Consider the following 24671-nt stretch of genomic DNA (forward strand, 5'->3'; position numbering starts at 1 on the left):
AAAACCACTACTACGTCCCACTAAGGACCCTACTATCATAACTCCGTTTTTCTCTTTCCCTATTCTCTCACGTCTCAAATATTTCCTCCTCTGTCTCTCGTCACCTTCTAAAACTACCTCAACAAATGGGTAGAGCTCCTTGTTGCGAAAAGAATGGCCTCAAGAAAGGACCATGGACCACTGAGGAGGATCAGAAACTCGTTGATTACATTCAGAAACATGGATATGGCAACTGGAGGACACTCCCAAAGAATGCTGGTATCTCACCAAGTTAAACAAAATCAAATAACTGCATTTTTTTTTTTTAAATTTAATTATGTGAGTTTCAACTGACGAGTTTGGTGTTATTTATTGAATAGGGTTGCAGAGATGTGGAAAGAGTTGCCGTCTTCGTTGGACAAACTATCTCCGACCAGATATAAAGCGCGGTCGGTTTTCGTTTGAGGAGGAAGAGACCATAATTCAGCTACATAGCATTCTTGGCAACAAGTCAGTTATTCTTGTCTCTTCTCAGAGTTTTTACTCAAAATTATTATTTAATAACAGACAGTTCCTTAAATATTTTTAAGGTTTCTTCTGCGTAGACTCATTAGTATTATTATTTGATTGTGTAGGTGGTCTGCAATTGCTTCTCGCTTACCGGGAAGAACAGACAATGAAATCAAGAACTATTGGAACACACACATTAGAAAAAGGCTTCTGAGGATGGGAATTGACCCTGTCACACACAGTCCTCGACTTGATCTATTGGACATCTCTTCCATTCTAAACGCATCTTTCTACGGTTCATCACAAATGCTCCTTGGCATGCAGCCTTCTATGGTGAACCCCGAGCTTCTAAGGTTGGCTTCTTCACTCTTCTCCTCCTCACACCAACACAGACACCTTCAAATGTGTGCTCCAAAGGGTCAACAGAACCAGCTTTGCGATCCACAAGTTCAGAATCATGTTCCACACTTGCCACAATTTCAAGATCCAGTTCAAGAGGTGCCTGCATGCAGCACCACCGTGTTCGGCACCCCTTGTGTTTCATTGCCTCTCTCTCAACCACAGTTGGTTGAGCCCCATAATGTGGACCCATATCCATCATCTAGTTTCACAGACTTCACTTACCAACAACATTCCCATGATGATCAGATAATAAGTGATTGGCACAAAGATGGGGTTGCTTTAGGCACTTTAACAGATGACTATGTCCCTCAGTTATCAAGCTATAATTATTATAGTTCTGGTGCTCAAGATCTCGTGTATCCTCCCTTGTCCGAACCTTCAACTTTCCATTCCAATAACAGCAATCAGAACTTAAGCTTCGCTTCAGTTCTATCCACGCCTTCGTCAAGCCCCACACCCTTGAATTCAAACTCCACGATAATCAACGGGAGCAACACAGAAGACGAGAGAGACCAGAGCTATGACAGTAGCAGCATGTTGAAATTTGAAATCCCAGATATTTTAGATGTGAATGAGTTCATGTAATGTGATCAGATACACAGATCATCAAAGATTAATTAAATCAACCAAAAAGTTGATTGATTTTATCACATGTCCCCCAAATTGTTTTTCTGGGATACCTTGATACGGATCCGTGGTGTTGATCCCTGTAACATTTTCCTAATTTTTATTATTGATTGACAGTTTAAATTTCTTAATTGATATCTAGCTTTGACTTTATTAGCAAGTACCAACGTCATATCTATTTTTTAAGCTATATGGAGTTTCTATTATTGCTATGGTTTGCATGTCAGCTTTCCCTCTATAGATTAGACGTTACTTTAAGAAAAAAGTGCTGAATTAAAAACAACTATATCACTCCAAGCAAGCAGATACTATACAATAGCCAGAAAAGCCAAAACTAAGACTGTACATATGTCTTTTGTCAGCTGCATGCTTAACATAATATTCAATATTCTTTGGGTAGAGCAACTACTTGTATACAAAATATTAGCACTATCACATTTTACATACAAACTTTCCTTTTCAATCGTATGCCGAGTGTTTGTGATACTTCGATGGGGCGTTCTCCAATTAGAAATTATACCCAGAAATAGAAATAATAAAAAAAAAATTGCAGTGAGAGGAAATCTTCGGGAAGGAAAGACTGAGGAGGAAGGGAAATTAGGTTTCAGATATCCCGACAGTGAGTCCAAGATTCTGGCGAGGTGACCGGAGACGGCACGCCGGAACACGTGCGAATGACACGTGTCCCGGACACCTGTAATGGATAAGTGATAGTATGACTTGCATGGGGTTATGGTATGGGTAATTGGAGCTCAGGAGGCATTGACTTATAAAGACAAAGGGGGCACGTGTCCGTGCGCATCGGTGACACCGCAACATGCGGGGCCCACGATGTTGCTTTTTTCGTTTGAAATCACAAGCCGTGCATCTTGTGCTGTGTTTTTTTTGTTTTAGTATTATTATTTTATGAGAGCGCTAACATTAATAATTATTGGTTTACTGTTCACTACTATTAATTGCTTCAGCATTTGAGACACGTGGGTTCAATAATGAAGGAGGGCAGCGGTTCAAGTTTCGCTGAACCGGTTATTTGCTTTGAACCGAGAACGCCGTTTCTAAACTGAAGTGGGTTGCGTGCAATAATGTGGTGATGATTGAGTTGAAAAGGTACGCTGCTGTTGCCGATTGGCATGGCAAAACCAATCAATTTTAAGTTTAATAGATTAAAAAATTTGATATAATATAAATAAAAGGTTGAAACCGAATATTTCAATTTTAATCAAAAGAGAAAAGAAAACTCCGAAAACTCAATCTTTAAAGATCTATCATTTTACTTCTAAAGCTTATCTCTGGTTACTTTTCCTTCTAATACATGTAAAAATATCACTATTTTAGTCAAATAAATTGAAATAATTTAGACAAACTTTTAAACACTGAGAGAGGAATGGAGATACAGTTTCAAAGTGCATGATTATAAATTTTAAAATATTAAACTTACTACATTCGTGCTCAATAATAATTTAGCATAAATTATAAATTAAAACAATTTCACACAGTTAAATTACGTACTCACCTATTATTATATGTTTCATCAACTAACGTAGATAAAAAGCGAAATGTAATTTTGTTTGACTGTAAATATTTAGATTCATAGTAAAATTAAATATTAACTTAAGCAATTCAACTCAAAGCTTTATATTGTCTCAAATAAACTAAATAACAACTAACTAGGGAAATTAATTTAACGGAAAAAATACAAGTAATGCTGTTGTTGATATTTTTAAATTTAGATAAGAAAAAACTTCTTTTTTTCTTATTGAATGAAGAATCTCATCAATAACTTACGATTATTATAATATAAATATGTCCAAATCTTAATACTAATAATAACTGAGATAATAAATTCCTTTTTTTAGTGTTCGAGAAAATACAATCTAGAAAGTTAAGACCGATAAATAAGAACTAAATAATCATACACGAAAGTTGTACCAAAAGTCCTAAAACCATGAAGTGTCTACCTTCGTTCATCATATGACATGGAAGTTACTTCTAAAGAATTGAGCTGTCGGAAGCAAATGAGGGTTGTACAGGTGTTAGGTAAATGACTTCTCCTGCGCAGCCCAGATTTCTGAATTACGTGTATTCGACAATAATCGTTTATGTAGAAAGTACGATTCATATATATTTGTTTGAACTGCATGTGCCTTTTTTTTTCATCAAACAGAACTACTCAGAAGCAAACAAAAAACTGTTCCTACATCCTCATTTTATCTTCTTCATATACTCAACTTTTCATGTCCTTTTGTGTTTCGAATCCTCAACATTGACCCGTCTCTATGTAACTGGCAATTGCCTGTACATGCTTTCTGCCACATGTTCTAATATTCCCTCACAATGCTCACAACCAGCTCCTACATTTCTCTCTTCCCACGTCTTTTTGCTTTAAAACACACAAAAAGTAGTATGTCAAATTTTCCTTGCTATCGGTTTGAGCGTTCAACAGAAATAAAGTCAAATTATAGTACATGAATAAAGGAAAAAAAAAACATATTTTATTGTTTTGGTTAAGCGAACATGTTTTTAGAAGACATTAAAATTTATCTTTCAATTCTGTCACAGTGAGAAATAGAGATGACGAGATAAAGGGTTTTACGAAATCAGTGGTAGACATCATATACTTATTAGGTAAATACAAGGGAAGATTACTCCCTTGAAAAACTGTGTCTAAAAGAAGTGGAAAATTTGAAACTACCTGGTAATGTAATTAATATGGAAGACTCAATCATTTATACCTGCTAGAACCCCGAATCATTTGATGGCATTCTATAAAAGCAGATGCATTATTAGTATTATTATTCATCACATCATATTGGGTGGCTCGGATGACTATCTAAGCAGGAAAGTTGGACATTTTTTGGTCAACGCCAAGCTTTCGACCACATACTATCTTTGAAGCATAATTTTGCATTTATATAGGCATAGTAAGCTGCTAAGTCACCATCTTAATTTGTTTATGTTAGATGATAGCTTTCTTTGTCTCACTCGTTGATAATGAAGGTTCATAACTTTGGGTTACTGATTGCATTCTTGAAAGCACATGCCCTTGTTTTCCCGTACGCATGTAACATGTTCGTCAGGTTTACGTCACAGAAAAATGATTGACTTTGTAGACAACTAGGTGTGTAAGTGGCATTTGTGCGTTAAGCAAAGGGTTCGGAACGTGTCCAACAATAGAGACATGCATGTCCATCTGTTTTAGATTATTAAGGAAAGGATATTGGTTGTTATGGCCTAGTCTTTGACTCGAACCTATGTATTTGCCACTGTGACTCTCGCTTTCTGTCTCGACCGACCAAAGAAAAACTGTTTCCAACTTCAAAGTTTTTGAATAAGTAAACACTTAAAGTGGATCCATGTCTTATTGTCATCGCTTCCCTTTTCTTCTTTTTCTCTTATCTCTATCTTTTCTCAATGTCTCTTTCTTCATTCTCAGTTTCAGATGATCATAACACTGCACATATAAGGACTGATTAATAAGCACAAAAATATGCATTTGCACCCAAACAAGGCCAGATTTCTCTTGTTTCATTAGGTTATAAATGACTGATTCTATTATAATTTTGTATGTAAGATGTTTGGCCCTCTAATTATATGATCTAAATCATGTTTTTAATGTTATTAAGTTTGTCTTATTTCATGAATATGTGCAAGATTTATCTTAACCTATATTCAAAATTTGTTTTTTACTTTTTATATTTAATGATAACAAAATATGTTTAATTTCTACAAGTGTTAAAAAGAGAATTTCTGCATGTTAAAATATAGATGAAAACTAAAACTTAAAACTGCATTATTTGAATTACTCTGAATTTTGCTTAACTCTTGGGTTGAACTTTTGCAACGTCTATCCATTTCCTTTGAAATATTCAGACATATCTTTTAATGTCGGAGTCCAAAAAGAACGCTTACTTTAATCTAGAGCATAGCTTTATTTAACGCAAATTCCTCATTGATTTTTTTTTATACTGTATTGAAAATTGTTTGAAATAGATAAAATATGATTTGTCAAATGCTTATCTATAAAACGTGTCTGCTGTGGATAATGGCAATCTTTCTCTCCCTTAATATTTCAACAATGGCATTAAATTGATGTCCCAGTATATATTTATTTCTGCACAACAAATTTAAGATGAACAATGAAACTTATATAAAAATGCATGGCTTGTATATATAGGTCATTTATTCGGGTGAGATGTGAGCCAATAGAAAATGAAAAGCTTCTGGAAAAATATAATTGAAGGTTGAATTGCAGTTTTCAACGACATACATTGAAAACTGTGGGCGTAGAAAAGAAGTTGAATCAATTGGCTATTGGAATAGAGCAAGGTCAGCAGAAATTAGAGATTGCAGTGTTTGATTAGTCAATAAATAGCTCAGTGATGTGATTTGCACTCATAAAATTTGTCCATAATTAGGTTAAGATGGCTGCAATTAGGTCTGTAGTCTCCACATAAGTACAAGTGTCACGTAATTTCTTCACCACTAATCATTATCAAACTTAAAACAAAAATTGGTTCATTGGTTCTTAAATTATTAGAAAAAGACTTTCATCCTTGTTAAGGTTTGACTCTAATTTTTTTTACTTTCATTCTAGTTTGTGTTTTCTGTATCGTATTTTTCTCTTTCTAATATTTTTCTCACTTTTTGTGATTAGGGTTATTAATTTAAAAAAGCGCATTGTCAAAATTAAAATGTATAAGATTAACTTACTCATATATTATAATTATAAATTAAAAAGACCAAAAGGATAATGATCTCATTATTTCTGCTGTCAATTACACGTTCTTAATATTTTTATCACTACATACAGCGGTGTATTCATGAACTGTTCTCTCAATTAATAATAATAAAAAAAATCACCCTTTCAAACCATCCTCTTTTTTACCTTACTTTTTAGTTATTCAATTGTTGTGTTCATATTTTTTTTTTACAAAAGATGGTCTTAAACTAATTGGCCCATTTATATCCATGGGCCTATACACAGAAATGTGGGTTTAAGACGGGCTGACTTATTCACCTCCCAGTTAGTTAGGTACTATAATCAAAAGGGAGTTACTCCCTGTACCTCCCCAATTCCAACCCTCACCCCCCAATTTTTTTGGATTTTTTTTTAAATACAAAATTAATCTTTATGTTTTTTTTTTATTTTTACCGTTTTACACCTATTTACTAAAGTTAACCTACTCTTTTACAGTCTGCCTCAGTCAAAACACACAGACTCAAATTCCTCTCCTTCGTATTCCCACCCCCACCCCCACCAAAGCTTTTGAAACGCTCCTCCTCCAAACGCTCTCTGCAACTCTCACTCTCCCATTTATACGTTAAAAATATATTTAAAAATAATACATCAAAACATATAAATTCCATTATTAAAATATCTGAAAATTAATATAAAAAGTAAACTAATAAAACAAATCTTAAAAATGGAATGGGGGGGTGGGGGTTAGAATTGGGGAGGTACAGGGAGTAACCCCCTAATCAAAATCTTAAATTAAAAATGTGTAGAGGCAACGAATTTAAAATTGGATTATACGTTGCAACCCATTTATTGGGCCGGGCTATTTTAGCCGTGGATGATCCACAAGTTGCAGCTACTCTGTGATGAAAATGGACTCGGAGGAAATATGTTTTATAATTATGTAATCCTATAAAATCACACCGCCATAACAATATTAATAAATGTTTATATGTTAAATAGACATTAAAAGCTGACACCATGAAGCACGGGCCAAGGTGACTTTTCTCTTTTTTTGTTGTGTACCTAAAATTGACACGTTCCCTTTCATCACAACACTCATGTTGTTTTCAAGCAAAGGTGTTTGTCAAAATGTTAACATAAATTAAATTGTTTAATCACGACTTCTGCTAATATGATGTAAATAAATAAATTAAATCCAAATAAAGTTACACAGCAATGCTTTTGCATGTTCATCACTACTTATTTTTTAAATGTTCAAAAATTACATGATTATATTTTCATAATTATGTATAAATATCTTGTATATTCAAGAATATTTGATCAATATAGTATTGTTTCAATACTCGGATCAATAGTGATATAGTTCTCACCAGTCTAATTTTGAGATAGTTTTGATCTTAATTAACAATATTAACGTTTGATATTCTAATATTTTTGAGTTAAATATAATGATTAGACAAAATAATAAATTATTAAGATAAAACAAATTCAATTTTTAATTTACTATCATATTGTTTACTTGTCAACAATTTTTAAACCATGCTCAGCAAAAGCTCGTCTAAAAGAAGATAAAATATTAAAAAAAATATAATGAAAGTATTATAACAAAATACAAGTTCAATTTTGAATTTATCAAATCACTGTAGAAGTTATTAAATATTGATTAATATAACAACCTTTTATATATATATATATATATAATATAGATAGATAGTGCTGAAACTCAATAATAACATCAAATTATTTCATTTATCTTTGACGAGTTTATTCTTGAGAACCTGTTTTAAATTATCTCATTCTTAGTATATATCCAATAATTTGTTTTAAATGTTTTTAAAGTCAATTTCACTCCTTATAAAATTAATATATTATTTTTAAAATGTATAATTATAGATTTCTTAAAATTACACATACAACTTCCATATTATGTAATAATAAATACTTTTACAATCTAATACGTACTCTTTTATTTATTTTATATTAATTTTAATGTAAGTTTCAAATTAAATATTAATAAAATTAATTAATCACAAATTCTTATAATTTTATTTTACATCATTAAACACGTAAAAGACATGTCTATTATTAAAGGTATAACATAAAATCTTAATATTCTTTTTATGGTCCTATTTTGTCACATTATTTAAAAATTTCATATATATCTTTCTTCCAATATAAGAGTTTTACATATGATATCTATACTTCAATCCACAAATATCTTTTCTATAAAACATTTCTATAAAAGAATCTAGAGTCTTATAAAACGTAATTTCTTAAATTTATAATTCTAAAATTGATTCTTTTGAAAAAACTAAAAATATATGGTCAATTTATCAAGATATAATTATTTAAATTTAACCACTACAATAATAATATAATAATAATAATATAACTTCTGTAATATAGTTTTGTAATTGACTTTCCAATCAAATACGTAATTCTTTTAGAAGAAATCTGATTTATTTTTTCTTAATTTAATATGAAAATAAAATGTTTATTACTTTTTCTTTCTACAATACCATTTTATTTGATGTAATTAGTTATATTAAAACCTACCACACCCAATAATCTCGTATGTAGAGATGTAAGACCGTTTATATATGTCTTGTTATTTTTATCCTTTAAAACACCTTTGAATACGTAGTAATTGATCTTAACTAGAATACAATTAATAACGTAAATTGAGATATAATAATATTTTTCTAAACAATATTAATAATAATTTATGAAAAAAAAATACTATATTTTAAATTCTTTAAGTTTCCATATTATCTAAATTGACAGATTTTTTTTTTCTATTTTTTATGCCAATTGATAAATACATTTTTGAAGTCATTCATAACGCTCAGGATATGTGCAATGGAATATGCGCGCTAAACTGATAAACCGAATAAGGTAAATCATGGTATCTATTTGATATAAACTGGACAAATTCTACAATAAATTTGACATAAAATATGTTGAAATTTATTTATATTAAATATTTTCATAAAAAAAAAAATTTACAGATTCATCACACAAGGAAATATTAATTCAGTTGAAATATTTTCAATACGTGTTAAATTAGTCAGAAATTTTCTTGTGTTTATATCTTTTTACCCTCATTTGATAAACACGAATATAGGCATAGAAAATAGACAATTGATCCTAGAAGGTTCGTTGTATTTTGTTTATTTATATTTTTGGTTGTTTAGATTGTTCCTAGAATAGTATTTGAGCTACATTTCCACATGATTTTTTTTTTCTACACGGATATTATTGAAGGTATTACGCAGAGGATTAATGTAAATATTTAAAATGATGATTAATAGCATAGAAATAATTTATTAATTTATTATTTGTTTTGAGTTTGGTGTGAGAAAAGATGATTTTGTTTTCCATGTTGGGAGTAAAATGAATTTAATGGGTGTTGTTGTGTTAGGGTTTGTTCCATTGGTTGAGACGGCTTCAGTCAAGGAGAGACGTGTTCTCTGTGCTCTCAGCCTCACCTCATCACACCTCCTTAATCGCATCGCTTCTTTCATTCCTTCCGTTCCGTTTCATCATCTTCATCAAACCACCATAGCATGATCTCTTCCTTCTCAGGTTCCCTTTTCTTCAACCTTTTACTTCCCTCTTCTTCTTTTCTCTCTGTTCTCCTTCGCCTCTGCATTTAGGTGATTTCAATTTTTTATTTCCTGCTATATATTTTTTTCATGGCTATTATTGTCTACGCACTGCTCTGTTTCTTTCATTAAACGAATCAATATTCCTCGTTTTTCTTTCCGGGTTCAATTTTAGACTCAGGATCTCTCATGTGGGGAATGCATCTGGAGTTTCAGTAGCAATCCTTGATCCTTCAATTCTGTTGCACCCAAAAAATTGTAAGGGTCTATTGTTCATTCTCCAGCAATTTGGGGGTTGTTATTTTATGGCTATTCGTTAATCTCTGACCTGTATTTCTATTTATTTGCCTTCAAAAGGTAGAGATCTAATCAACCAAAGGAAAATGTTAGAAACGACAGCTCTTACCTTCTAATTAAAATGTCTAACCCCATTGAGTTCCCATGTTCGAGGGTGAGAGAATTTGTTATAGTTGTTTTAAACATCTTTTCTAATTTGTAAAGCGGGCGGTAACAGAGTGGAAAGGAGAGGTAATATATACAGGCAAACTGGGAACAAATTAGGACTCCAAAAACTGAGGAACAGATAGTGGGACATACTATATGCGGGATCAACCTTCTCATCCCTTTATGCCTCTTGAAGGGATGGATGTAAAATTTAGTGCTCTTCTACGTCTATACCTATTATGATGATGAGTGAAGAGAAGTCGCTGTAGGGAGCATTTCCAAAGTAACGGTTTACTTGTGTACAGTATTTGTGGATGGAATAACCTGAAACATACTTGAATCATGGTATTATAGTTGACAAGATTATTGTTTTGCACTTTGCAGATATTTGATGCTTAGAAATATAAGGAGAGCTTCTCGATCTGTTCGTACTCACAATAGCAGATACCAGGAAGCGAGTAAAAATGGGCCAATTGTCGCAGTTGGACCGAATATCCACCACTGCCGGTTGTACATGCAATATAAGTTTCCTAGTGAAGCACGCAGTTCATTCTTGTTGCATGGGACAAGGGAAGCCTTTCATAAATGCTGTTCTTTTAGGAAGTTTACTGTAGCCTCAGCAAGCAATACAGTCACACATGATTCTCAGATTGCTTGGAAAAGGCTGTACAGAAAGTATTGTTCCAGTGGTGATGGTACACCTACCGTAAATATTATTGCGCAGGCAGTGAGCTTGGCTTTAGCTCGTTCTTATCTGCTAGTTCCTGGTATTTTGGCATTTACATGTGGAGAGCTTGCATACGCACAGCGAAATTGGGCAGATGCAGAACGGTACCCATCACAGAATGCTTTGTACATGCGTGCACAAGATGGGTATAATTACATGTTTACATTTACATTCATAATAGTTGAAGGACTTATCTTATTAGTGAGGGCTCTCTATCTAGCAATATTATTCTCTCCTAGCATTGTGATGGCACCATTTGCAGATAGTTTTGGACCAAAGTTTAGGAAACTGTGGCTCCATGTTGTTCATCGCACACTAGAAAAATCAGGGCCAGCGTTCATAAAATGGGGTCAGTGGGCAGCTACGCGGCCTGATCTCTTTCCTCGAGATTTATGCACTAAGCTCTCCGAACTTCATACCAAAGCTCCTGAGCATAGTTTCAGCTACACAAAGAAAACTATAGAAAAAGCATTCGGTCGAAAAATTTCTGAAATTTTTGACAACTTTGAAGAACTTCCTGTAGCATCTGGAAGCATCGCTCAAGTGCACCGTGCTTCCTTAAAATATCGTTATCCTGGTCAGCAAGCAAAGCCATTGGTGGTTGCAGTAAAGGTTAGACATCCTGGTGTGGGAGAGTCAATCAGGCGGGATTTTGCTATCATTAATTTGGTGGCAAAAATTTCAAAGTTCATTCCTGCCCTTAATTGGTTAAGATTAGATGAGAGTGTACAACAATTTGCAGTTTTCATGATGTCTCAAGTTGACCTTGCGAGGGAAGCTGCCCATTTGAGTCGCTTTATTTATAATTTCCGTAGATGGAAGGATGTTTCTTTCCCTAAGCCTGTCTATCCACTAGTGCACCCCGCTGTTTTGGTGGAAACATATGAGAAGGGTGAGAGTGTCGCGTATTATGTTGATGATCTTCAAGGACATGAACGGCTTAAATCTTCTCTTGCTCATATTGGGACTCACGCACTTTTGAAAATGCTTCTGGTAAAGTATCTCTGATTTTGCAGTTTTCTGTGCCACTATTTACTTGCGTATAGGGATACTTCATTTGTTTATTTTACGTATTCTTTATTTGTTTTGCAACATAAAGCATAAGTCATCACGACTGATGACCTCAAATCTCCCATGAACTGTAATGCTTGTTTTTATTTACAACAATAACAAACCACATCTTTTAATAATTATCAGCTCTTTCTAGAAATTGTCTTTACTGTGTGGTAAACTGATTTTTCAGATCATTACATATTAGATTTAGAGGGTTTCTATGTTCGATATTCATGAAGTATGGTGATGTTTACATGGCCTTGGTTGTTTAGATCTACTTTGTATATTATTTATTGAGTTTTCTTTGCCTTATCAGTCATACTGATTTTTCTTTTGTCCAAAATAATAGTTTGTTTTTATAAGGAACATCTTAGATCTGTTGATAATAGTAATCCTTAGTTTGAACGAAAAAAAAAAAATTGACTTCTGGTAATAGTTTTAAACTGTAACATTATAAAGTTTTAACTTCCAAGACATTGCAATGTCTTCTTTCAGGTGGACAACTTCATTCATGCTGATATGCATCCTGGAAATATCCTTGTTCGAGTGGCTCAGAGCAAGTCGCAAAAACGGCTCTTCAAATCAAAGCCTCATGTAGTTTTCCTTGATGTGGGTATGACTGCCGAACTCTCTGGTAGTGACAGAATAAATTTACTGGAATTTTTTAAAGCTGTTGCTCGCCGAGATGGTCGAACTGCTGCAGAATGCGCCCTTAACTTGTCAAAGCAACAAAACTGTCCAAATCCTGATGCCTTCATTGAGGTATTTTTGTCTTCAACTTCCATTCATTTGCTATTCTAAAAAGCTTATTTTCATGAGAGTTTTTAAAATTTGTTTTCACTACATAGTTTTTTGAAAGCAAAACAAAACTAAAAACTTGTTAAAAAAATGTCAAAATAGTTTTTTAAAAAAATTTGCATGAGACATTAACATCTGCGAAGTATTGCTCCGGATACATATATAGCACTCTAAGTTTTTTCACTTTTCCTTTTTTCAGAACTGTAAAATTGGCAACAAATTTCAAAATACATATGTAGAAAACACATATCTGAACATGTTTTTCTATTTACTTTTTATAAACTGAAAGTAGTTTTTAGAAACTACAACAATCGATGAATTAAACAAGCTCTTACTAATATGGTTTTGATTTTGTGATATCTTGGTCGAAAATACATGCACCACAACCATAAGCTACATGGATTGTGCTTTCTGGTTTATTGACTCAGAATGTTAAATAATTTATTCTATTATAGTTTTGCATGGAACGATTGACATTGGTTATTGTTTGATTGCTTAATTTTCTGGAGATAAATGCATTTTATTTTCTTGAACCATGTTAGACAATGTCTGTAATTTGTGTTGTAACAGGAAGTAGAAGAATCGTTTACTTTTTGGGGCACCCCAGAAGGTGACCTGGTTCATCCTGCGGAGTGCATGGAGCAATTACTTGAGAAAGTTAGGCGTCACAGAGTTAATATTGATGGCAATGTTTGCACTGTCATGGTGACTACCTTGGTTCTTGAGGTAATTGCTTTTCTTCATTTTATTGTGTTCTCTAAATATGTGATAAGACATATACTGATACAGCCAAGGAAGAAGATAGATAATACTTATTACTTTCCCATATACTATTTCTGTTTGCTGATGTGATTCACCTGTTATTGGAAATTGTTGAATTTGTAGGGTTGGCAGCGAAAGCTTGATCCTGGTTACAATGTGATGCAGACGCTGCAGACGCTGTTACTTAGAGCTGATTGGGCAAAGTCTCTTTCTTACACAATCGACGGACTCATGGCCCCTTAGGAGGAAGTTTCTTTCTTTGTTGAGGCTCTTGAGTAACAATTTTGACTAACATAAAACCCTAAACAAACACATCCCGTCCTAATGGCTCTCTCCCACATTTTTTTGTTTTATTTTATTTTTTGAAAGTTTTATCCCCTGTATTCATCTTGGTTAATTACCAAGTTATTTTTGTTGTGAGCATCATATAGTTTACCAGAAAAATGGAAGTAGAAGTAATAAAACGGTGAATATACGTTTAATGCCTCTGCATATTTCGTATTTAAAGTGAAATGAACAAAGAACTGGTCTTAAATGGCGAGTTAATACTCAAATAACTAATTTCTTTTTAGTAGTTTTATGTAACTTTTCTTTTATCAAGTACACTCATTTTAATGCGTCGTATTTTTCTTTCGATTTTATTTTAATAGAAGAGAACCATATGATGCAATGATAATATCTCTCTTATAAGGGAATCGGAGGTTTGAGAAAAAATGATATTTTTGTTTTATTTATATATTAGAAAATAACATTTACAAAAAATAATTTTGGACCTATTCCTCATTGAATTATTCTTAATGAGTTAAAGATTTTAATATGATGGGAAATTAAAGATTTTATTAAAACTTCGTTCATAAATAGTTTTAACGATATTTCTATAGGCTAATTAAAATACAATTATTTTCCTAAATCATGATTGCCATGTATTATAATTTTTCTCTAGTACTAAATAAATCCTGATTTATTTTAATTTTCTTTCTAAACCGTCAGCTCTGTGACATAGAGCATCCCGACTTTATTTGTGATCGTCAAAATTAAAATTTATTGATTTATTTTAATAAGTGTAAAAACACGATTTTATTTACTTGCTGCAGCGGTTGCCAAGACAAATATGGGAATCAAACTTAACAAAAAAAAAATGAAAATACTAAAGTACCATTGGAGGCAGTTTAATAATTGAGAAATCTTTTCAACATGCTCTTTTTACAACTGGGTAATTTTCATGACTTGTTTAAAAGGATAAAGTTTGCCTTATAATAAAATTTTCAAGTCATCAATATAACAATTTCATGTCATCTTATTAGAAATTACCTTACATATGATTTTCAAAATAATTATTATTAAAGTTAATTATTTGTAGTTATGGCAGTATAAAAGATTTTTTACACTATGGTACACATTCTGATTAAATTCACAATAAAAAATGTGTAAAAAATAGTTAACAATGCTCTTAAATTATACCGACTTCCACACTCGAACATATTGGGTCATTGCATTTCGATAATCATAAATAAACTATCGCACCCTTTAAAGTTGATGCCTTCAAATCATATTAGAAAGAAAGAGAATAATACTAACATATTCTTACCATATATAAGATTGCTAAATTATCTAAATCATACTTCATATTAAATAAAAAATATATAGAAAATTTTGGCTAGGAAGAATGATTTGGGTGTCAATTATTTAAAATATATGAAAAAAAAATTAATGCAATTGTCTAGAGCAGCACCCCACCTTGCGAAAAGCTAGTTAGAAAATGATATGAACTTGAACCACAAGGAGACACCCATTAAACAATGTCTGGAAATACGAAATCCAAATCTAATTAATTAGAGCCTAAAAATAGATTTGGATTAAATCCACTCCATGAAACTATATTTGAATAGTGTGAAATAGAGCAGTTATGGAGTGGTATTGGTTAATTGGAATTTTCGCAGTCTTAGAGAAACATATACAGAGCATATATATTTTTTATTTCAGATTCTCACCTAAAGAAGCATAAAGGTCACCGCAAATTAAAGAATAGAAATACGCAGTAACCAATTTTGAGAATTAATCTGTAGTAAAAAAAAAAATACATGATATGGAGCTTATACATGAGAGGTTCAAAGGCATCTTAAAATATACTTCAGCTCGTGCAATCATGTTCTGCATGTAAGTTCACATATTTCTTTTATTGCTGTATTCATGCTCTGCAGGGCCATTTTTTTCACCTGTTTTCATAAACCCAAAAAAGAAACAGGCCTTGTGAATTCAGGGCAAACATCTAACAGGAGAAAGGTTAAATTGTTAAATAAAAGTATTATTACGAAGACTACCTCCAGTTTTTCTACTTTTGCGGGGTGGTCTTCTGGAAGCAGCCGGACCTCATCAATCAATTGGATACACTCAGCAACATTCTCAGGGGACACAAATTCCAATTCCACACGAACACAACACTGCAGATCAATGATAGCAAACTTGTCATACACTAAAAAACACAAGATAAAAAGTGAAACAAAAGTCAGTGCTTAGATATTGATATCCTCAATCAGCAATCACGTGGAAAGCAAGGGCATGGATGGTTTGCTAATATTTTTGTTTCCTTTTAAATGTATGGGTAAAATGTAAGCTTTGATAACTTCAACAAGCATGTACATCAAGTTCAAGAACAGTTTAAAATTTCTGTTGTTTAACTTGACTGCAAAAGAGACAGACAGGGTAAGAATCTTTGATACAAACGCAATAGACCTTAGGATTCCTAATCTGGTATGGACATCCAGAAGGAATGATGACAGCTTCTCCAACATGTTGCTCAAAAGTCCATGGTTCAATTTCTGACAACAGAAACAGCCGAGTCAATTTTAGTTATGCACAATTACAATACTTAATAAAACTCGGGTATACTTACTAAATTCCTCCTTAAGTCTCATCTTGTGAGTATTGTCAAGAAAGAAGCTCTGATCTAGAAGTGGATGAACCATCTGCATACGAGATATAAAATTGATCGTCACCAAACTCCACAACATCATGTTAGGAATTGTCTTCTTGTAAACATACCTTCTCGTGATGTTCACTAGTATAAGAAAATTCATCAGAGTGTATTTTAAGGTATTCTAAGAGCTTTGGCACGTCTTGTCTTCGAAAGACATCCCATTTAGCACCAGCATTCCCTGTAGCCTTCTTCCTTTTATCATTGTCTGAGTTTTCAAAGGAATTTCTAGTATTATGATCTGGAAACATCTCAGAACTTAGAACTATGCTGTGGAAAGATAAAGAGCAATGTGCCTCTTCAGTTTCAGAATAGGAACCACATTCTTTATCACCGGAAATATTGTTGTCTAAATTCTGATGGCATATTGTTTTCGCTTCCCTAGAGGTGCAAGATGTTCTGTTGACTCTCCTTAAAAAATCAGTTCTTTCTCTTACCAAACTTTGCATTTCATTTTGTTCCCTGTCTTCTGCGTGCTCAGTAGTAGTTTTAGATGACACCGTTTGACATAGAACTTTGTGCTTTTTCAATAACTTGCTTATTCTAGATAGCTGATCAGTGGACAGAGGGATGTCCATGGAATGTGCCATAACGTTAACCTGGAATTACACATCAACCATAGTGAGTGGCATATTTGGCTGCTTTGGTTGGAATATATACTTTCGGACATAGTTGAGTCTATTCAATATAAGTATAAAGCTCATGTCTATTAAAATAAAAAAAATGGTAAAATTTAAACAATTACAAGAATGTAATAGGTACAGCCATATTTGTACTGGAAAACTTTTCATGTTTTCACTCAACACCTGAAAACAAGCATACATACAAGGAACAGGGTTTTCAAAGCATACAAGGACACAAGGCTTCCTGAATAGGCAGCATTTCAAGAGGGTGCTTTTTACTTCAAAAGGCGAGATTATCTATAAGTTATCAACCGGTTACATGCATAAAAGATGAACATGGGAATTTTGTAGCCAAAAGGAAATATCAAAAGACGGAGCATATTCCATAAGACGAGAAATTGCCTTTTCATGGTAAGTTTTAATTAAATAAACTAATTCAGGAAATATTACACACCATGTCATATGAGTCATAACAGAGATTTGTCACGGACTCGGCTTCATCATCAGAACAGCCATATGAAATATAAACATATGGTCCTATGTCGTTCTTTCTACTCTCCTGTGGCAAATTTGCAGCTAAATTCAAAAGACCTGACGAGGGATTCATGTATTCTTGAATTGGAAGAGCATTAATTACTTCGGCAAAATGAGCTGGAAACTGTTCTTTGAATAGTTGGGAAGACAACCACCCTTTAAGTTTCAGCATCTCATGCCAAGTATTTTTCTTTGGTTGACATTTAAGAGACCCGGTAAAATACTGCCTAACGTTAGTCTCCACCTGCCAAAGTAAGAGTTCCGTATTTAATATTATACTTTCAATAATGGTCGTTCTGTTCAAGACTCAACAGAAGGATCCATCATTTCTTCACGTTTCACTGATCTGAGCATATGATTTCTTTATGCTGCATGATATTGAAAGTTACAAATAGCAAGAACTTCGAACATTAAAATGTATTTTATGCTACCAAGTACATTAATTGCAATGAATAGTTTTCTAAGATGCTGCTTATCCTTTTATCTCAAACAACATAACAGTATCAACTTAAAATGTGTTTAGCATATACAACATATTTATAAACTGACCTCAAACCAATCCAAACAAGCTTCAAGTAAGTCCTTGTTATTCTCATATCTTGTCAAGCTCCTCTCAAGATAAGTGCAAAACATGAACAGTGGATCCCAACTAAGGTTTGGTGTACTTTGCAGCACATCTCTCACTACTACAGGATGGCCTTTTCCCCAATGTTTCTGAAAGTGTTCAAAATGATTGCTACCGATGTCCAAAACTGTAGGATAAAATAAGTAATTATCATTAGAATCTTCCCTTTGAGCTGCTTCCGGTAGCTGTTTGTATCTGCTAGTTTTATGATCTTTGTCGACACACATTGGGCAACTTGAACTTTTATCCAGAGTTTCAGGAAAGTCATAGCTGCAAATTATTTCTTCTGCCTTTGCTTCCATTTCTTTGATCCAACTTAAGGGAAAAACGTAGTTCAGATCAAGGTGGCTATTACCACAATCACCAAGCTTTGTAGGTGGGCATGATACTATGGCAGCACCATTACAACTTGTCCACTCAGTTAACATTGAGGTATCAGTTAAATTGCCATTAGAAATGGTCTTCTCATCCAATAGGTACCTTTCGCCAGAAATGCAAGCACTTATCCTGTCAGGTTGCTTGGATATAGAAGAGTTGTTTTGTTCAGAGATTCTTCCTTGACTTAATGCGTGAGAACAACTTAAGCAAAGACTGTATGAACAACTAAGGCAGCTTTTATGAAGATCCAAAATGGGTGTTTTGCAATGATTGCTGAGACAAGGGTTCCATAGATACTTATAATTGTCAGCAAGCAACACAAGAGAAACATTTTAATTTTCTCAATAATATCAACAAAAGAGAGCTTACCAGTAATTTTTCTCGTTGCAGCCAAACTTGACTGGTTTGATGATAATATCATTCATTTTCTTCCCTGCCATGCACAATATCATGTAAGATATCCAGGTTGAAATCAAAAAGACTAATTTAGCAACCATCAGATTAGAAGAATAATAGTCACTACCTTTAATTTTCGCTTTTGTTTCTACACCCACGTGGTGATCTTCTTTTATTTGTTTCAGTACAGGAAGGAGCATACAGACCAAATAATGAAAATGCAATATCCTATCAACTCTGTTTTTACCAGCTAAATGTTCCTTAAAAAATAAGGCACAAAACCAATCTGTCAGCAAATGCTGCTAAGAAAAAACTGTAGTAGCTGTAAAAAGCATTTATCTTTGATGTCAGACCTTACTTTCACTGTCTTCATATTGAGGTGCCAAGCAATCTTTACAGGTGCAAGTTCCTCGGCAAACTGGACATGCCATCTTAACCTCATTTTGAGTGTCAAAATACCTACAGTTTTTTCAACAGATAAATTGCCAAGTATCTCATATTTTGATCAGAAGCATCAAAGATGCTGGCAACATCTAGTTCTAGCCATTATTGATCAATGTGGTTATGCAGTAGCATAGTTATAAAAATCTTGGGATTTGATACATTTTTGTCTATCTACCAATTCTATTCCAAGATGAAACTTATATGACTTTAAATCCCAAGATACATGAATGAACAAATGTAATTTTGTATCACCCACACAATTCTTATGTTTTTACTTTTTCAACAAATCTTATGAAAAAAATAATAAATCACGCGAGCTTAAATTTTTACATGGAAAGGAATTTGAAAGAACACTTGTGAACTTAACCTATTTGATTATTCCAACTTTATTTGTTACTCCCTCACTCAATGCGTGTACTCTGTTTAGCTATTTCAATGGTCTGCTTCCATTCTTCTAAAATAAAGATTTCATGGTCTTAGATATAACTAGTAGATTTGTTTTGTATGCCTTTTGTTTAAGTTGTTTTATCTACTTCCAGTTTAAATTGTTTACATTAAATTTTACACACACACGCACACACATATTTGAGGTAACTTTTCATTGCAGAAAGTTACTATTTGATACGAAATTACGATTCACGGAATAGCGCGGCAGTTTACAATTTGAATCTCGATTTAATAACCTTGTGTAGTAGAACTGATTCTAGAAGCGGCACAAAAATAACAGGGAACAGGAAAGTGGAATGGAATTGGATGTACAAAACACGATGTCCTTTTCTTTTTCACTTAATCTTTTATTCTTATCAACCTCTGTTGACATTGATAATCAGTCCACAAATCTCTATGAACCAAGGTTATCAATGGAAGATGGTGGTTATAGCAGAACGCCGAAATTCCACCATATAAACAAGCCATTGCAGTCTAGAGTGCCGCCATCGCGGACCTCCCTTTACAAAACGCAATGCCATAGTGCTATAGAGGCGGTTCTCCGTTATTTAACGACATTACTTCAAAAGGGGCACCTAAGAAGTTCTAGAACTGCACCACAAGTAATGTACAGACTACAGCTAGGTAATAAACTCTGATCAAGCAACCCTTCACACCTCATAGGCAAGGACAACCATGAAGCTAGAAATTCACAGTGAAAAAAAGAAAAGAGCATTTGTAAATGGTAGCGAAATAACGAAACAAGTCCAAGTTCCAACCTTTGTTTAATGCAATCCATGCAGAAAAACTCTCTCTGGCAGTTTGAGCACCTTATAAGACTGCAAGAATCACTTCTCTGACACCAATGACACTTCTTCCTCCTCCCCTTCTTCAAATTTCGTTCACACTGCACAACCTTAAAAGAATCAAACAAACTCACCGATCACTAGAAAGAAAGACAAAAAAAAACGAAAAAGTCAAAATGTCAAAAGTCAAAACCCACCTGCAACTTGCCACCAGAACCCCTCTCGACATTCTTGGACCTGAAGTAACGAGAAGAAGAAGCCACATTGGGCGTTGAAGCGGAAGCAATAGCCATAACCCCGTTCGGCAACTCCCTCCTCAAGTCGTGATTGGAGTGCAAATTCAAATTCAAAGGCAAATTCAATTGCGATTCCTTCTTCTTCTTCTTCTCAACCTCTCTCTGCAGAACCATCCTTATGAGCTCCAATTGGTTCTTCCTATTGACAAATGCCTCTCTCGAGTTGCCCTTCCGCTTCGCCCCAATATGAGTCTCAACGGCGTCGTTTTGGCTCTTTCTCTGAAGCTTCAGAGACTCCGGAACCTTTTCCTTGTGCTGCAGATGCTGACCTTGCAGGTAGTGAATCTCGCAGAGCTTTAGGTTTTCCATCACTCTCCGGCGGCACCGCCATTGCCGCCCGTCCGACCGGTTGCACCGCAGATGCTCCGGTACCGCTTTTCCTTCCTCTTCCGGCGTCGATTTTTTCCCCATAAAAGAGTAATAACAGTTCAATTTTTATTATTTCTTTTTGTGGTGAAATTGGGATATTTTGTGGTAAAAGTGGGAGTGAAAGAGGCAGAAGAGAACAGAGGAACAGAATAAAAGAAAAGAAAGGGGAACAGGTTAACGCCTAAAACTAAAAGACTGTGATTTTGTGTGTATTTATTTATATAGCAGGAAAACAAAATACTAATAGTCCAATTCTCATAACATGTGTGCGCGTGGCATATTCGCGTTATTATTGGAATCCTCGTTTGATTTGATCGCTGATCTTTCAAAAACCAAAATCCTTAACTTTCGCTAACTCACCTCACAAGCTGCAAACTTTTCTGTTAAAAACAATGCTTTTAATCTCTCTCTCTCTTTTTTTTTCTTGCCTTTTTGGTGGGTGCTCTGATTTTGGATGGTTGTGAATCCTGTTACTGCAAAATTTCAGGCTCCTTGTTGTGGAAATGCCAGCGCTGAGATGAATGCAGTGTTGTGAATTACCATTTGAGAGATTTTATAAATAAAATAAAGCACATGATTGGTGGTTGGAATTAGATAGCTGTTTTTCATGTCTATGATATTAGTATGTGTATGTGTGTGCTTTTGCTTCTCATGCCATCTTAGATAAAAGTAAATGTTTTTCTATATGCGCTGGTTCTGTGCAATCTCATGTACACAAAAACTGGTGTCTGATTGTAACAGTATGCCAAACCCATTGGCATTATATATTCTACTCTGATAAGTACTTGTTTGAAAGTGATAAACTTGGAAAGCTTTCTTGTCAGATGTTTTGATTTTCCTGTTGATTTCTAGTTTTAGATGATAAGAATATAAAACGTAAATAAACCTGCTTGGTTGTGATGAGTTAAGAAATTGTGAAACTTGAACTTATATCGATCACAGGTTCTTTTGGTGAAAAAGTTCGTTACATATAAGGTATCACATGAAAGGTCATGTGATTAAATTTGTTTTTGGATATTTGGTTCTCTTAAGTTTATATATTAATGATCTGTGCTGTAAATTTGGATTCATATATCTGAAACAATTAAAAAACTAATTTTCAAGCATTTAACGTTGCATCTTCAAATTTACATTGTTATCAGTTAAACTGAGATAATTTCATACCGATTAATAACATGAAAAATGGTGCATGGTACATGAGATGTTTCCTTAACGGATATTAGTTTTTTTTTTCTTTGCAGTTGAGTTGCATAAGTTAGAGTACAAATGTACTTTATTATGGGCCGAAAAATTGTTTAAGTATTTGTTTGATGAAGTCCAGTTTTCTGTGTTGAAATTTTGGGCTTTAAATTAGATGTAGAGGGATAACAATTACCTGCTGCATATATTTGATAAAAAAAAAAACATATTTTTTTACCATTAAATAACTTGGATTGTTTTGGCTTCTTAAAACTGCAAGCTGTTTTAGCATTTGTAATACTTTATTACAGTCTTGAAAGCTGAGATTGGTTTGTTTATTTTGTGAAATGAGAAATGCGAAATGATGAGGAGTGTTTTATCTTTATAGAAAATCCTGAATAAGTATATCAGGAATTTCTAAAGGCTTTTTGGTTTTGTAAGTAATGTGTCACATTTATGATAAATATCTTAGAAGCACTTCTGCATATTGGTTGTTGCCACTCCAATAATGTTAAAGATCAGCTCTTTTTTTTGGAGATATAAAGAGATGAGCACTTATTTGAGTTATCTTTTGCTTTTAGACAGATACTACAAGGCTCTCTCCTGTAGTTTTTTTTTTTTTTTTGAATTTTCTATTTGTGAGTTTTCTTAAGTTCAAATTGTGACCTATGATGTTACCTATACCAAATGAATAAAAGGGAGAATTTCAACAAGTTGGAATGTAAAGTTGAAATTGTGCATGCATGCACACCAGATGTGTTCACATATATTTATCAATAAAATATTCAAATCTAGAAAACATAAAGAAGACAGAACCTGTTTCATATAGAGTGCGAGCATGCAAATAACCTATGTTGAAAATCTTCCAACACCGACCTGTGTACTACATTGTAAAAATTCATGATTATTTGTAGCATAGATACAACATCAAAGGTTGAAAAAGCTCATTGTTGGAAAAATCTGTTCTGTATATTACCTTAAAAATGTAAAAGTTGTAATAACTAATTTTGTATTAAATCTCTCTGCTAATATACGGGAATTCATTAAATTAATTAGAATTGCAGCTTTATAAACCAGATGATATATGTCATAATATAATTAAGGAGAGAAAAATGTCTTTGGATTGAACGGTTATTGAATGTGGGCTTACAAATGGCAAATTCGGCTCTTCAAAAGCATATTTATTTTTGGCACATACACTTTATCGGATTATTTGCAAGTTAGACTTTGTAGGTTTTACATAAACTCATTATTCAACTTAATTACTAAAAAAACATATTTAATCTATTTATAAATGAAATTCAACCTAATATAATAGAATTAAATTAGATTAATGTGAATAACCAACCTAATAGATATCCCTAATATTTTATGTGTGGTCCAAAAAATTAAAAAGATTAAAAAATCCAATAATTTAGTAATATATATTGTGCAAAATACACGCTATAAAAGGATCATGAGATAGTGTGTAAATTCAATTAAAGTTAGAAATTATCCATTAAGGATGCATATGCATCTTACTTCCAACTCAAGTCACTCATTATAAAGTGAATAGAAAGAATAAGTTCCATTATTATTTTATGCCATCTCATTATAATTAATTTCTTCAGTAATTGACCTCCATTATAAAATAGCATGTTGAAGCCATTCATTCAGAAAAGAAGTTATATATATATATATATATATATAGTTATAGTTATTTGAAAATTGAACATTGCTGCTCCCAACTTAGCTTTTCATTTACATAAATATACATTTAGAATAATAAATTACAGTACTTACACATACATATATACATTTAATTTGAAAACAAAATCATATATTTGTATATATACTAAGAAGAAGAAAAAATCAGTATGATTTATCCTTCATTTCCTTCATTCTAAGAACAATTGTACCTTGAGCATCTTGAAGCAACTGAGTGACGAGTTCATCAGGAGGAATGAGTCTCCAAATTGTAGGATGGTCCAAGTCATGACCCATTTGAGCAAATTTATGAGCAGCTCCATTCCCTT

The 24671-nt window shown here is 33.2% G+C and overlaps 3 protein-coding genes across 5 annotated transcripts; 2 read left to right on the forward strand and 1 right to left on the reverse strand.

Moving 5' to 3' along the window:
- LOC106775305 (transcription factor MYB102-like) lies at positions 1 to 1683 on the forward strand. Its single transcript, XM_014662416.2, has 3 exons — positions 1 to 258; positions 360 to 489; positions 615 to 1683. The coding sequence occupies exons 1-3, from the start codon at positions 126 to 128 to the stop codon at positions 1474 to 1476; spliced, it is 1125 nt and encodes a 374-aa protein (XP_014517902.1). The 5' UTR covers positions 1 to 125; the 3' UTR covers positions 1477 to 1683.
- Positions 1684 to 10511: 8828 nt separating this feature from the next.
- On the forward strand, positions 10512 to 14141 carry LOC106776151 (probable serine/threonine-protein kinase abkC). Its single transcript, XM_022787265.1, has 5 exons — positions 10512 to 10531; positions 10651 to 11986; positions 12542 to 12808; positions 13415 to 13570; positions 13730 to 14141. Exons 1-5 carry the CDS (start codon positions 10512 to 10514, stop codon positions 13847 to 13849), a joined length of 1899 nt encoding a protein of 632 aa, XP_022642986.1. The 3' UTR covers positions 13850 to 14141.
- Positions 14142 to 15502: 1361 nt separating this feature from the next.
- LOC106775239 (lysine-specific demethylase JMJ25) lies at positions 15503 to 21551 on the reverse strand. Of its 3 annotated transcripts, XM_014662332.2 has the most exons (13): positions 21010 to 21551; positions 20786 to 20922; positions 19490 to 19595; positions 19264 to 19396; positions 19110 to 19173; positions 18287 to 19013; positions 17841 to 17981; positions 17658 to 17762; positions 16649 to 17179; positions 16500 to 16572; positions 16340 to 16425; positions 15928 to 16047; positions 15503 to 15822 (listed from the first exon to the last, which is right to left on the reverse strand). In XM_014662332.2, the coding sequence occupies exons 1-13, from the start codon at positions 21517 to 21519 to the stop codon at positions 15751 to 15753; spliced, it is 2805 nt and encodes a 934-aa protein (XP_014517818.1). In that variant the 5' UTR covers positions 21520 to 21551; the 3' UTR covers positions 15503 to 15750. The 3 variants fall into 3 exon arrangements, with proteins under 3 accessions (XP_014517818.1, XP_014517817.1, XP_014517816.1); XM_014662331.2 differs by having other exon boundaries at positions 17658 to 17981; positions 20786 to 20913; XM_014662330.2 differs by having other exon boundaries at positions 17658 to 17981.
- Positions 21552 to 24671: the final 3120 nt, after the last annotated feature.

Source organism: Vigna radiata, chromosome 10 (genome assembly GCF_000741045.1).
Source record: "Vigna radiata var. radiata cultivar VC1973A chromosome 10, Vradiata_ver6, whole genome shotgun sequence".
Taxonomy (NCBI): domain Eukaryota; kingdom Viridiplantae; phylum Streptophyta; class Magnoliopsida; order Fabales; family Fabaceae; genus Vigna; species Vigna radiata.

What these genes read in the sequence shown, in the direction of transcription:
- LOC106776151 (XM_022787265.1), top strand. Translation starts at nt 10,512, where the DNA reads ATGAGTGAAGAGAAGTCGCT. An exon ending in CACTTTTGAAAATGCTTCTG is followed by an intron (nt 11,987 to 12,541) that starts GTAAAGTATCTC and finishes GTCTTCTTTCAG; the next exon opens with GTGGACAACTTCATTCATGC. An exon ending in ATCCTGATGCCTTCATTGAG is followed by an intron (nt 12,809 to 13,414) that starts GTATTTTTGTCT and finishes GTGTTGTAACAG; the next exon opens with GAAGTAGAAGAATCGTTTAC.
- LOC106775305 (XM_014662416.2), top strand. Translation starts at nt 126, where the DNA reads ATGGGTAGAGCTCCTTGTTGCGAAAAGAATGGCCTCAAGAAAGGACCA. An exon ending in GACACTCCCAAAGAATGCTG is followed by an intron (nt 259 to 359) that starts GTATCTCACCAA and finishes TTTATTGAATAG; the next exon opens with GGTTGCAGAGATGTGGAAAG. An exon ending in CATAGCATTCTTGGCAACAA is followed by an intron (nt 490 to 614) that starts GTCAGTTATTCT and finishes TTGATTGTGTAG; the next exon opens with GTGGTCTGCAATTGCTTCTC.
- LOC106775239 (XM_014662330.2), bottom strand. Translation starts at nt 21,519, where the DNA reads ATGGGGAAAAAATCGACGCCGGAAGAGGAAGGAAAAGCGGTACCGGAG. An exon ending in AACAAAAGCGAAAATTAAAG is followed by an intron (nt 19,174 to 19,263) that starts GTAGTGACTATT and finishes TGTGCATGGCAG; the next exon opens with GGAAGAAAATGAATGATATT. An exon ending in GAGACTTAAGGAGGAATTTA is followed by an intron (nt 16,426 to 16,499) that starts GTAAGTATACCC and finishes TTCTGTTGTCAG; the next exon opens with AAATTGAACCATGGACTTTT.